The sequence below is a fragment of the Thalassophryne amazonica genome, chromosome 13, assembly GCF_902500255.1.
Source record: "Thalassophryne amazonica chromosome 13, fThaAma1.1, whole genome shotgun sequence".
In the NCBI taxonomy this organism is placed as follows: domain Eukaryota; kingdom Metazoa; phylum Chordata; class Actinopteri; order Batrachoidiformes; family Batrachoididae; genus Thalassophryne; species Thalassophryne amazonica.
Window position 1 is genome coordinate 88,622,297 of NC_047115.1, and position 13,853 is coordinate 88,636,149.

A 13,853-nucleotide genomic window follows, 5' to 3' on the forward strand; every position below is an offset into this window, starting at 1 on the left:
CGGTATAACAGTGCTGCACCGTCATGCCATTGTCTGAGGAGAACCCTGTGTATATACATACACACACACACACACACACACACACATATATATATATATATATATATATATATATATATATATATATATATACAGTGAGGAAAATAAGTATTTGATCACCCTGCGATTTTGCAAGTTCTCCCACTTACAAATCATGGAAGGGTCTGAAATTTTCATCTTAGGTGCATGTCCACTGTGAGAGATATAATCTAAGAAAAAAAAAAATCTGGAAATCACAATGTATGATTTTTTTAATAATTTATTTGCATGTTACTGCTGCAAATAAGTATTTCAACACCTGCCAATCAGCAGAAATTCTGGCCCTCAAAGACCTGTTAGTCCGCTTCTAAAAAGTCCACCTCCACTCCACTTATTATTCCAAATTAGAAGCACCTATTTGAGGTCATTAGCTGCATAAAGACACCTGTCCACACCACACAATCAGTAAGACTCCAACTACTAACATGGCTAAGACCAAAGAGCTGTCCAAAGACACCAGAGACAAAATTGTAGACCTCCACAAGGCTGGAAAGGGCCACAGGCAATTGCCAAGCAGCTTGGGGAAAAAGTTGGAGCAATTGTTAGAAAATGGAAGAAGCTAAACATGACTATCAGTCTCCCTCGGACTGGGGCTCCATGCAAGATCCCACCTCGTGGCGTATCAGTGATCCTAAGAAAGGTCAGTCCAGAACTGCAGAGGAGGAGCTGTTTCCAAGGTTACTGTGGGTAATACACTAAGACGTCATGGGTTAAAATCATGCATGGCATGGAAGGTTCCCCTGCTTAAATCAGCACACGTCCAGGCCTGTCTTAAGTTTGCCCGTGACCATTTGGAAGCATGGAAGCATCATGCTTTGCAGTTTTTTCTGCACATGGGACAGGACGACTGCACTGTATTAAGGAGAGGATGACCGGGGCCATGTATTGCAAGATTTTGGGGAACAACCTCCTTCCCTCAGTTAGAGCATTGAAGATGGGTCATGGATGAGTCTTCCAACATGACAGTGACCCGAAGCACACAGTCAGGATAACCAAGGAGTGGCTCCGTAAGAAGCATATCAAGGTTCTGGAGTGGCCTAGCCAGTCTCCAGACCTAAACCCAGTAGAATATCTTTGGAGGGAGCTGAAACTTCGTGTTTCTCAGCAACAACCCACTAACCTGGCTGATCTAAAGAAGATCTGTAAGGAGAAGTGAACCAAAATCCCTGCTGCAATGTGTGCAAACCTGGTGAAAAACTACAGGAAACGTTTGACCTCGGTAATTGCAAACAAAGGCTACTGTACCAAATATTAACATTGATTTTCACAGATGTTGAAATACTTATTTGCGGCAGTAACATACAAATAAATTATTAAAAAAATCATACTTTGTGATTTACAGATTTTATTTATTTTTTATTTTTTTAGATTATGTCTCGCACAGTGGACATGCACCTAAGATGAAAATTTCAGACCCCTCCATGATTTCTAAGTGGGAGAACTTGCAAAATCGCAGGGTGTTCAAATACGTACTTATTTTCCTCACTGTGTGTATATATATATATATATATATATATATATATATATATATATATATATATATATATATAATTTTTTTTTATTTTTGCATTTTCCCTGTAGTCCTAACTTTTTCTGATTCGGGACTTCCCGGACTTCCCTCTACTTTGGACTGTTTGTGGCATTTTGTTGCTTTGGAAGGCTTCTGTATGTATTCTTATTACTGTAGTTCCTTAAGTGTGTCAGGTAACATAGTAAACCAGAGAAGAGGACATTTATTGTCCTTTGTTGGATGTATCATCGACCATACTGAGTGCAGAATTTTCTTGCAGCTACAAAAAAGTAGAAATTATGTCATCACCCAAATAAGGACACAAAGTTTCATTGGTGAAGATCAGTGTACAATTGAACACAAGTGGCTTTGGTCTTTTCTGGTTATTCTCGGTCCCTGAACTGAACCACTATCATTATGGTGAATTATGGTGATTATGGTGACGTATATCTCCCCTTCCTTCTTCTGTAGGGTTTAGATGGCCCTACGGGTGAAAAGGGAGCTACAGGGGCCCCTGGCCCTATTGGATTACCAGGCATAATGGTACGCAGTGGTGCCCTTGAGTTTGCGTCCTTCTGGATGCAGAGTTTACCCATGGGGGAACATTGAAATCCATTTTGTATTCACCCCATGTATTGTCTGAAACAGTGTCATGTTGCTTCACATTTCATTCATTTTCAAGTTTGTCTGATCAGTGAACAGTTTTGAACATTTTGTCAGCTTTGTGTCCTTCTGTCCTGCTATCACAGGGTCTTAAAGGTGAGCCTGGAGAGGGAGGAAGGCCGCAAATGGTAAGAGTCAGTCTGTCACAGACGATAATTGTGTTTATCCTTTGCACAAAGTTACATCTACATGCCTTTTTGTGGTTTTTCTTTGAGTCAGAAACATATCCTTGGCTTTGTTTTCAAAAATCATCTCATGAGTATGATGGGACAGTTATGTGTATCATTTTTTTGTGTGTATCTGTGGTCTTAGATCTATGGTCCTCCAGGACCTCCAGGACCAGTGGTGAGTCAAATCTGTTGAAACTTCAGACTGTCTGACTTTATGAATATATGCAGTAGAATGAGTACCGCAAACCAATCTCACCCAGAAAGACTGGAACTCCATTTAGAATTGATATGTGTACAGTAGGCTTTCATACAGCCTTCATGTGTCCATTCAGTTTCCAGGCCTGTAGTTCTGCTCAGCAAATGAAGTTAGGCTGGGTCTAAGTGATCAGGTCTGGGAGCATGCACCAGTGCCGCACAGTGCAACATTGATCACACTATGGAACTGCTTTAGGTCCTGGATGCCAATCACCTTGGCAGAGCACTGGTTCATTCCCCCCTCACAGCGTAGCCATCAGTCTATCTCTTCACAGCCAAATGATATATGGACAACTGGAGCACTCAACAGTATCACACACTCAGTCAAGCCCAGTGAAGTGCACTACATGCCCAAAATGTCATAGCTAATGTTACCCTATAATGTAAGTCTCCCAAAGCAACTGTTTGACACAAAGCCATCCCATAGACACCCAGTGGTTACCTTAGCTCACTGGTTAGCACCCAAGTCTCATATCCATGCTGCAAAACAGGAAGGGCCTAGATCCCAAAGGCTCAGACCTTATTTCTCCTGCAAAGGTATCGGTATCACCAAACCAGAGTGACCTCATGACTCCATAACACAGACATCTCAAATGCTGATGACCAGGGACATGTATGTCACTGAAGAGATCAGTGAATCTCTCTACAATTTTGACATGCTCTTTATATACAAGAACACTTCTGATAGCTGAGTTCAGAAAGCCACTGAAATGCTGGATGTTAGTCTTGAGGCAGAACAATCACAAACACAGACAGACAGCCCGGCTCCTTACTCAGCTTCTCAAGTGCTGCAATCAGGACATTTGCTGATTCTGCAATGGTCATGGCATTGTCTACCAAGTCAACTTCAGTAGCCCTTTCCTTACTGACAAAAACCACCAGAGTCCACGATCCTGCCCAGTACTCAGTCCATGCAAACACTGAACTCCATAAATGTTTCAGAATTCTGGCTGTAAAGGATCATTTTAAATCATCCTTTAGTCCTTTTTAAAACATCCTGGGTTATTGTAATTGTGAAGATCTGACAAGAATGTCCCTATCTTTCCCTTGGTCTCTGTCATCGAGACACATCGTGTTGTGTCGTGAAGCAAAAACGTGCTCGTGTCAGGGCACCTTAAGCGTTGTGTTTGTGGTGTAATGTGCAGCCAATCATCTGAATTTGCCCTTGTTTTCATGTTGGGGTTTTTTGAAATTGTCTAGTTTTCTTGCAAATATCAGTTTTAGCACAAAATGGACACTATGTTCACTTACACAGTCTGTCAAAACAGAGGCAGCAATGATGCAAATGTAATTATAGAAAAAAAAAATTTGCTCAGTAATTCCAAATCTTTCTGCAGTTAGTTTACAAGTAAATAACAAGAAAGGCTATTCCAAGGAGCTGGTTTGTTGTGTTTCTGAAATAACCATTTTGAAGTTGTTATAAATTAATTTCTTCCTCTAAATATTTTAATATTAGATTCAATTATTGAACATGGGACTGTCTAAATTTGAATCTTCATGAGTTTAGTCTTTTTGCATGTACGAGGTCTGTTAGAAAAGTATCGGACCTTTTTATTTTTTGCAAAAACCTGATGGATTTGAATCACGTGTGCTTGCATGAGTAAACCTTGAACCTTCATGCACATGCGTGAACTTTTTCACACCTGTCGATTGCATCATTTCCTGGTAAGCAGCCTTTGTGTGGGACGTGTGTTGTGCGCTCGGCGGATTTTCATTTCAAGGAAAAAGACGGAACAACTGGAGCAGCGCCGCATCAAATTTTGCCAGAAACTGGGCAACAGCCAGGTGGAAACCATTCGGATGATTCAAACGTCTTTCAGTGACTTTTCAGTTGTGTGACTATCCGAGAAATTGTGGAAGAGGTGGGCATGTCACATGTCCTGTGCAACTTCAACACGAAGGCACTTTTGCTCCGCCGTTAGCAGCTTCGGCATGAATTTCACTGCAACTCTTTTCATGGCCAAATCTTCTGTCACAGTGGAATGTACCAGAAAAGTGCTGATGTCCACCTCTTCTTTCTCGGATAGTCACACGACGATCCCGCATCACCACAGCGTTCACTTTGGAAAGGATCTGGTCATTTCAGCATGTTGATGGCTGACCAGAGCGCGGCTCGCTCTCCACCGTTGTGTGAACAGGTTTTTGCAAAAAATGAAAAGGTCTGATACTTTTCTAACAGACCTCGTACCCTAGGTGGAAAGTGTTCAAAAACAACCTGAGACCAGAAATAACTACAACCACTGGAGGATGTTTTCATATGCCGTGAGATGTGTGTGCCGTTGAGGTTTTTCCAGTAATGTTGTTGTGTTTGTGTCATTCAGGGACCTCAAGGACCTTCTGGATTTAAAGTGAGAGGAACTTTGTTTAATCTACATTGCAGTCCTTCGACATGTTGTGTAAATCTGTAAGCATGTGATTCTCTGACCTTGACCATCAGGGAGAGCCTGGCATCGGCATCAGAGGAGAGAAGGGAGCGACAGGTCAGAAAGGTGATAAAGGAGACAGAGGTCATCTTGGACTTCCTGTAAGTTCACCAACCAACTGTCCCAACAAGTTTCATAACAAAATAATGGATTTCATCTTTAAAATAACACAGCTCAGTGATCACTTTTATAAGTACATATTTATACTATCTAGACTTTTTCTTAAAAATAAAATAAATACAACCCTAAATCAGAAAATGTGGGGACAGTATATATATATATAAAAAAATCTTACATTACTTTATTTATTTCATTGTAGACAGTATGAACCCACAAGATCTATCATGTTTTTTCTGGTTAAATTTAATTCATTCCAAAAAAGTTGGGACACTAAAACATTTGCCACTTTGTAATGTTGCCATTCTTGGCATTGAGGATACCAAGCGATGAAGCATTTCAGGTATTTTGTTTTATTCTTCCTGCATAGGAACGGCGGTCGAGTTGCAGTCATACTGCATACTTACTGCCATAGGAATGGACAGTCGAATGCCATTCCTGCAATTCAATCTACTGAATTTGAGTTGCATTCAAATTCCTCAGACAGCATTCATGTGGCACTTTGGGAATTATGCCAAATTGGCATGGCCATGTAGAGAACAGGCCTTTGTGTTGCCTTTCTTCACCGCTTCTTGGAAACTCCTCTGTGGCACGGAACATGTCAGCACGTCTGCTTGGCTCATGATTGCAGCTCGGCTGGAAGGTGTCAGACAAAGTGATCCTGCCTGCGCCCTAAAGCTGATAATAATCATCTTCCCCTGTTGAGCGTCTCCGCTCAATGCCACAGGTGGGTTAAGAGCAGTCTTTAATATCTTTAATCTTTTATATCATGCGAATGTGACATGCAGCAGTGTGGCACGGGCTTCAAAAGGTCTTCAAAAAGCCGACCCCCCGTGCCTGGTTTCCACCCAGAACTCGAGTGCCGGCACTGTGGGGTTTTGTGCTGTGTTGTTTTTATTCCTTGACTTTCTTTTTTTTTCTGTTTTTATTTTTCATAGGGGAAGGTTTATGTCCGAATTTGACCTGAATTCGGGTGCTGCTGTACTCCGAATTGCGCGAATCATTTGAGCCGGCTTCATACCACATACCGAGTATTCGTATAGGGCTGTACGAATGTCTGTCCTCTATGAATGTTGCTCAAATTTCTGTTTGTTTTTCCAATTTGTATGATTTGTACGGCATTTGTGCTGTGGTGTGACTTGGCCCTTCAGGTGTGCTACATTCTTTTTCAATTTCAATTGATTAATTTATATAGCGCCAAATCACGACAAAGTCGCCCCAAGGCGCTTCACATAATTTACAACAACACAAATTAATCTAAAATCAAAATTAAAAGCAAAAAAAGCACAGTTAAAAGATAAAACACAGTGGAATAAAAAGAAATTACAAAGCAAACACAAACAGATTAACAGATTAAAAAATTAATGATAAGACAGTCTAAAAAAGTGGGTCTTCAGTCTTGATTTAAAAATCTCCACCGTGTCAGACTGCCGAATAACAGCAGGTAGATCATTCCAAAGAGCCGGACCACGGTAGGAGAAGGCTCTATACCCCACAGACTTTTTGTTCATCCTCGGAACACACAGAAGCCCTGCGCCCTGCGAATGCAAAGGCCTCACAGGTACGTAGAGCTTAACCAAGTCCGCCAAGTAGGAAGGCGCCAGTCCATGAACAATTTTATAAACCAACAATAAAACTTTAAAATCCAATCTGGCAGAAACCGGTAGCCAATGAAGGGATGCCAGAATGGGAGTAATGTGGTCAAACCTTCTACTTTGTGTCAAAATTCTGGCAGCAGCATTCTGCACCAACTGAAGTCCTCGAATGCTAGACTGCGGCAGACCAGAAAATAAAGCATTACAATAATCCAATCTAGAAGAGACAAATGCGTGAATCAGTCTCAGCATCAGCCATAGACAGGATGGGGCGAATCTTTGCTATATTTCTCAGATGAAAGAAAGCAGTCCTCGTAATGTCCCTAATGTGGAGGTCAAAGGACAACGTAGGATCAAAGATTACCCCAAGGTTCCTCACTTTGTCAGTATGATGTATAACACATGAACCTAGGCTAAGCGCCAGCTGATCAAATTGGTGCCGACGTCTTGCTGGGCCAAGAACCATCATTTCAGTCTTATCAGAGTTCAAAAGTAGAAAGTTGCTAGACATCCAACTTCTCACTGCTGCAAGACAGTCCTGTAAAGATTTTATGTGGACAGGATTTCCAGCAGCTATCGGCAAATACAGCTGAGTATCATCAGCTACAGCTATCATTTTTCTGTAATGTGTGCAGAATGTGGTGTTGCATTTCCTTGCAAAATGCATGGATGCCCCTGATGTTCTCTTGAAGGCAGCACATGTTGGTCTAAAATCTCAGTGAACTTTTCTGCATTAATGCTGCCATCACAGAAGTGTTAATGACCTTTGCCAAGGGCACTGACAGCCTCATACCATAGTGTTTGGATTTGTTGCTGATAACAATCTGGATGGACCTTTTTGAATTTTGTCTGGATGATACAGTGTTCATTTCTTTCAACAAAAAAAAAACCCTGGAATATTGATGCGTCTGATCACAATACACGTTTCCATTGTATGATCATCCTTTAGATTCCTTGAATCAGTTAATGATATCATGCTTTGCAGGGCAAGAAATATGTGAATCACTTTTTTTGTTTCCTTATTACTAGCCCTACATTGCCCTATCCCAGTATCTTGGGTTCATAATGTCTGTAGTGAAACAGAAGTCAAAGGAAATGTAAGATTTTTTTCCATAGCGTCACAACATTTTCTGATATGGAGTTGTTTATAAAAGGGTATGATTTTCAGTGGATCTGGAAAGTATTCACACCACTTCACGTCCTCAAACGTCTACACACAACACCCCATAATGACAATGTGAAAAAGTCTTTTTGAGATTTTTGCAAATTTAGGAAAAATAACGAAATGTATATAAGTATTGACAGCCTTTGCCATGAAGCTCAGAATTGAGCTCAGGTGCATCCTGTTTCCATTGACCATCTGTGAGATGTTTCTACATTTTAATTGTAGTCCACCTGGGGTAAAATCAGTTGAATGGACATGATTTGGAAAGGCACACACCTGTCTACATATAAGGTCCCACAGTTGACAGTGCATGTCAGAGCACAAACCAAGCATGAAGTCAAAGGAATTGTCTGTAGACAGGACTATCTCCAGGCACAAATGTGGGGAAGGGTACAGAAACATTTCTGCTGCTTTGAAGGTCCAAATGAGCACAGTGGCCTCCGCCATCTGTAAATGGAAGAAGTTCAGACCCATCAGAATTCTTCCTAGAGATGGACGCACGTCTAAACTGAGCAATTGGGAGAGAACAGAGGTGACCAAGAACCTGATGGTTGCACTGTCAGAGCTCCAGCATTCCTTTGTGGAGAGATGAGAACCTTCCAGAAGGACAACCATCTCTGCAGCAATCCATCAATCAGGTCTGTATGGTAGAGTGGCCAGATGGAAGCCATTCCTTCAAAAAATGCACATGGCAGCCTGCAATTTGCCAAAAGGCACCTGAAGGACTCTCAGACCATGAGAAACAAAATTCTCTGGTCTGATGAGACAAAGATTGAACTCTTTACTGAATGCCTGGTGTCACATTTGGAGGAAACCAGGCGTACAGTGAAGCATGGTGGTGCCAGCATCATGCTGTGGGGATGTTTTTCAGTGGCAGGAACTGGGAGACTAGTCAGGATTGAGAGAAGGATGAATGCAGCAATATACAGAGACATCCTGGATGAAAACCTGCTGCAAGGTGCTCTTGACCTCAGATTGGGCTGACAGTTCATCTTTCAGCGGGACAATGACCCTAAACACACAGCCAAGATATCAAAGGAGTGGCTTCAGGACAACTCTGTGAATGTCCTTGAGTGGCCCAGGCAGAGCTCAGACCTGAATCTGATTGATCATCTCTGGAGAGATCTGAAAATGGCTGTGCACCAACGCTCCTATCCAACCTGATGGGGAATTGATAGGTGCACCAAGCTTGTGGCATCATATTCAAGAATACTTGAGGCTGTAATTGCTGCCAAAGGTGCATCAACAAAGTATTGAGCAAAGGGTGTGAATACTTATGTACACATGATTTCTTAGTTTTTTATTTTGAACAAATTTTGCAAAAATAAAAAAAAAAACTTTTCATGTTGTATTTATGGGGTGTTGTAAGTGCGATTTGGGGGGGAAAATAATTTCCTCCAGTTTGGAATAAGACTTTAACATAACAAAATGTGGATAAAGTGAAGCACTGTGAATAATTTCCAGATTCACTGTACATCATTGGGACAGAAAGTGGAGCTATGGTTTTCATTGAATCTATCAGACCAAAATTTCCATCCTCAAGGTAATTCTTGTTCTGATCTAATGCTGTGGGGTGGCCACATTTTTGCATTAAATGTCCGATATGAGCAAGCAACAACAAATGTCACTGTGTTATTTACTGAGATGATGAAACAGACAAACGTGATTCTCCAAGCTGAGCCAATGAGGACCAGGTGACAGTAACACAGCTGATATTTAGTGTGATGTTTAGTGTTTTTGAGTAATGGCAGTGAACAGCATCACTATTACCAGTCAACCATCCCTGTCACTCATTTCACCTCTTGCACCACAGCATCACCCTTCATCATCATCATCATCTTCATCATTTGAATGTGTTTTTGAAGTCACGTATCACAGCTTCACTCACCACCACCCCCCCAACCCCCCCCCCCCCCCCCACCTCCTCACCTTGATCCTCTCCTCCACCTCCCTCCCACCATCTCCCCATCATCTCTGCTCTGTAACTGTGTGCGACACTGTACAGGGGGCTCATGGGTTAGACGGCAGACCAGGTCCAGTGGTGAGTGGTATAAGTCCTGTTCCAGCGCTCTCCTCCTCCTCCTCCCCCCCTCACTCCAGCTTGATTGATGTCTGTTTGTCATGTCCTCCTGCTTTCCTGCCTCCTGTGCTTGTCTCATCTTTTCCCGTGGTTGCTTTGTGAGGACCGTACTGTTCAGGGTTTGGTCCTGAGGATGCTCTACAGTTAGGCCCCTGAGTCACTGCAAAGTGCAGTGACTAAACTTAAAGCAAGCATGGCAACACTGAACACACTTTTTATTGTCACTGTTAACGAGCCACGAGACAAAACACCACAGGTTGCTATCTGAATACCTCGATATGCTGTGGTCAGATCCACAAGTATCTGGACAGTAACAGCTGGTGTTACAATTCCTCTGTACACCTCCACAATGGAGTAAAAATGATACAATCAAGATATTCTTGTTGTACAGGCTATCATTTTTAATTTGAGGGTTTGTGTAAGAGAGATTAGACACTGAAGCTACCAAGAGACCCATGGAGACATACGTGTAGGCTTCTGTGACTGGAGAAACTGTGAATATCACAACTTTGTCTGTTACATTAATACTTATCCAATTTCATGGTGGAGTGGAGCAGAGACCCAATAACTATGACAAATGTGCCAAACAATTCCTTTTTAAACCTGTCAACTCAAACAATAACTTGCATCACTTTTTAAATAAAATTAGAGCATCTTTAGCATTTGATCCCTGTGCAAACTGAAATGGACCTTTTGCACCATATTTACTGTTTACCAATATAACGCCATAAGATTCTGTCAATCCACTCTCAACCTTTTTGGAATCTTTATGATCCGACAAATAATCTGGTCATTTTTCAATATGATTGGAACATTTTTTTGTAATGTTGACCCCTGTGTAATACTTCATTGTTTGTACCTGGCTCCAGCCACCACCCTTGAATTACCCCCAAACATTTGCTGTTTAGTCAACTTAAATGGTCCTGAAAACGTGCTCAGCCCATACTGTGGTGAAAGACAATAGAGAGGTCTGAACCTTTTTGTCTTCCATACGGTTTAGGTCAGACGCCACAGTGACTTTGTGGTTAGGATTGTTGCCTCACAGCAAGAAGGTCGTGGGGTCGCTTCCCACTTGGTCCTTTCTGTGTGGAGTCTGCATGTTGTTTTTGTGGGTTCCCTCTGGGTGTTCTGGCTTCCTCCCACTTCCAAAGATATGCAGGTTAGCTGAATAGGAAATTCTAAATTGAGCGTGACTGATTTTATGTGTCTGTGGCCCTGCGATGGACTGGTGTCTTGTCCGGAGTGTACCCTGCCTCACGCCATATGACTGCTGGGATAGGCTCCAGCCCGCCATTAGCCTTGAGTTGAGTAAGCGGGTATAGAAAATGAATGTGTGCTTGACATTGAAGTGAAACAGTACAACACTCATTCAGTAGAACGTGATATCATCCTGTCATTAGAGCTCATCATCATGATTTTCACCCTCTCACATCCACCTGAAGCGGAGTTAATTATCCTGAGAATGTTATTCTGTATTATATACTGTGGAAGTTATACCCTCTATGAGTGACCTTCAACAGTACATTCACGTGACATGTTGTCCTTGTCAGTGTTGCCAAGTGCTACTTTAAATGATCTTCCATGACAGTGCAGACCCTCAGCCCTGCTTCCTGATCCTGTACCAGTGGTGGTCTGCGGCACTGCTCTTCCTGAGAACCCAAACAGAGCATGCAAGGATGCCCGTGCTGCATGCTGACATTTCAGACACTGCACCGGCACCCCACGGTCACATTCCGCTGACTTTACACAGTATTCCACCTGCTGGATGTGCCTGAGACGCAACAGCTTTTTCTGCTTCTCAGAAAGAAAACTGCACCTGAAGGCTTCACATTTTTTCATTTTCCTCCTTTTTAAACCATTTGCTCAGTAGACCAACAAGCTTGACGTGTTAATAAGAAAGGAAGTTAAATGTAAAACTCAATCAGGTTGAAATGATCAAAGACATGACACCACCAGAAAGCTTGTTGTTTTACTGCCATCAGGCATTTCAGAGTGATATTTCCTGGAGACTGTTCATTTTCGTAATTTGTTGGCTCATATTTATTATCTCATTGTCATTTTAAAGGGTCTAATTGGACCAGCAGGTATGCCAGGACCAGCGGGACCAAAGGGGGAGAGAGTGAGTGTCATCTTATGTTTTCTTTTGTTTGTTTTCTTTGTTAAATGTATCATTTTATAACATTATACACTCTCTCTCATCACTACAGGGTGAAAAAGGAGATGCAGGCTTTCCAGGACCAACTGGGCCTCAAGGCATCCCTGTAAGTCTGAGTTCTGCAGATCTGATGTGGTTCCACATGTTGATTAGGCAGATGTTTTACAGTGGCTACCCCTCCTGACACAACACTAAGGGCCCCTTCACACATAGTATGAATAAGTACAAATCAGGGCAAATCATGGCAGAACAGCTCATATGAGTGAACCACAACAACATCGAGCCAACAGGCAGGCATGAGCAAACCCACTATAACAGTTTGGTGGTTGTGCATGATGATCATGGTGTTGTGCATGAGCGTGCACGAAACCGTTGCAGCGGGAACACAGTGCGAGGGGTTAGCAAGGTTAGACCTTACTTGTGTGAAGTGCCTTGAGGCAACTTTGTTGTGATTTGGCACTACATAAATGAAACAAATTGAAATTGAACAACTGGAACATATGTAACCACATCGCACAGCTGCTGTGAAAAAAAAATACATGCCACCCACGCTCTGATTACCAGCCACAAACTTTACCACTGCGCTACCATCGCTGTCCTGTAAAAGGTGCAGAAAAATGTCTGAAATCAACAAGGACATAAACGTGTTTTTAAAAAAAGAGAAAAAGGGCCGTGATAAATGACCAAATGGCATTTGTTATGGCGTATTTTTGCTGATACGTGACTGAAAGTGGCATATTTGTCTCACTTTTGGCTTGTCATACAGTCCTGTGGGCGAACCACTCACAGGACACGCGTGTCCTGACAGACAGACGTGACATTCAGATCACCTGCTGCTCGTCCACATGAACTCACAATCCATTAAAGCTGGGACAGCCTGTCAGTGTGCGTACTCTCCAGCCCATCTCAAAAGCGATATATGTTATGTATTTCCACATGAGGACAGCAAGCACACACACATGCATGTCCATCCAAACTCGGTACATGTGCTGCAGTTGTGACGTCGCGGACCAGAGTTGTCAACAGCAGGAGCTTGACAGCCAGCCACGCCCCCTGTTCTTTCAGCGCACAGACCAAGGTGTTACTCTGTGATCAGATGAGAGGTGCCTCACCTGCTGGGGGCTTGGGGGGCGTGAACCGCACGCACGTGTTAGGGGAGGGAGTGGGGGGGAGCGGGAGGGAGCGTGTTGTGGGGGGAGCCAACACTCTGGCACACCACATGTGTGCTCGGCAGCCCACAGTCATGGGGGCACTTAGATAAATTTCACCGCCAGCTCGAAAGTAATCATCTGCTGATTGTTGTTGTGCTAACAGTGCAAATGGCCACACATTTTCTAAATGCCAAGCGAGCGGTGTGTTATATGTTCACATGTGTCACCTGGAATTTGGCTGACACCTGCCACGAGAGGGTTCGATGGGCTCTCACAGCGCACACTCTCTTTCAGCCGCTGGTGTGTGTAAATAGTTGTAGCAACAGGTGTATTACACGTTGGAGGCAGCTATGATTTTTCACGTATTGCATACAGTTCCTACTTCATACGCAATTCGACCACATTTGTACTGTGTGTGAAGGGGCATTATAAGGAGTTTGGGCACAGCTGGCCTTGAAGAGCATCAACAATAAATGGACAACATTTCTACA

At 42.7% G+C, this 13,853-nt stretch overlaps 1 protein-coding gene across 8 annotated transcripts in view; it reads left to right on the plus strand.

Annotated features, from left to right (window-relative positions):
* Positions 1 to 13,853, plus strand: part of LOC117523659 (collagen alpha-1(XIII) chain-like) — a 155,555-nt gene that overhangs the window by 106,018 nt on the left and 35,684 nt on the right. For 6 of the 8 annotated variants that reach the window (XR_004564570.1, XM_034185233.1, XM_034185234.1 and 3 more), the window contains 8 exons: positions 2,060 to 2,131; positions 2,338 to 2,379; positions 2,564 to 2,596; positions 4,998 to 5,024; positions 5,114 to 5,200; positions 9,982 to 10,017; positions 12,122 to 12,175; positions 12,264 to 12,317. Coding sequence is in view for 7 of the 8 variants with exons in the window: in XM_034185233.1 (XP_034041124.1) it covers positions 2,060 to 2,131; positions 2,338 to 2,379; positions 2,564 to 2,596; positions 4,998 to 5,024; positions 5,114 to 5,200; positions 9,982 to 10,017; positions 12,122 to 12,175; positions 12,264 to 12,317 (405 nt within the window). In the remaining variant the exon portion in view is untranslated. The remainder of the gene's footprint in view (positions 1 to 2,059; positions 2,132 to 2,337; positions 2,380 to 2,563; positions 2,597 to 4,997; positions 5,025 to 5,113; positions 5,201 to 9,981; positions 10,018 to 12,121; positions 12,176 to 12,263; positions 12,318 to 13,853) is intronic. The other 2 variants (XM_034185237.1, XM_034185236.1) reach the window with 2 other exon arrangements.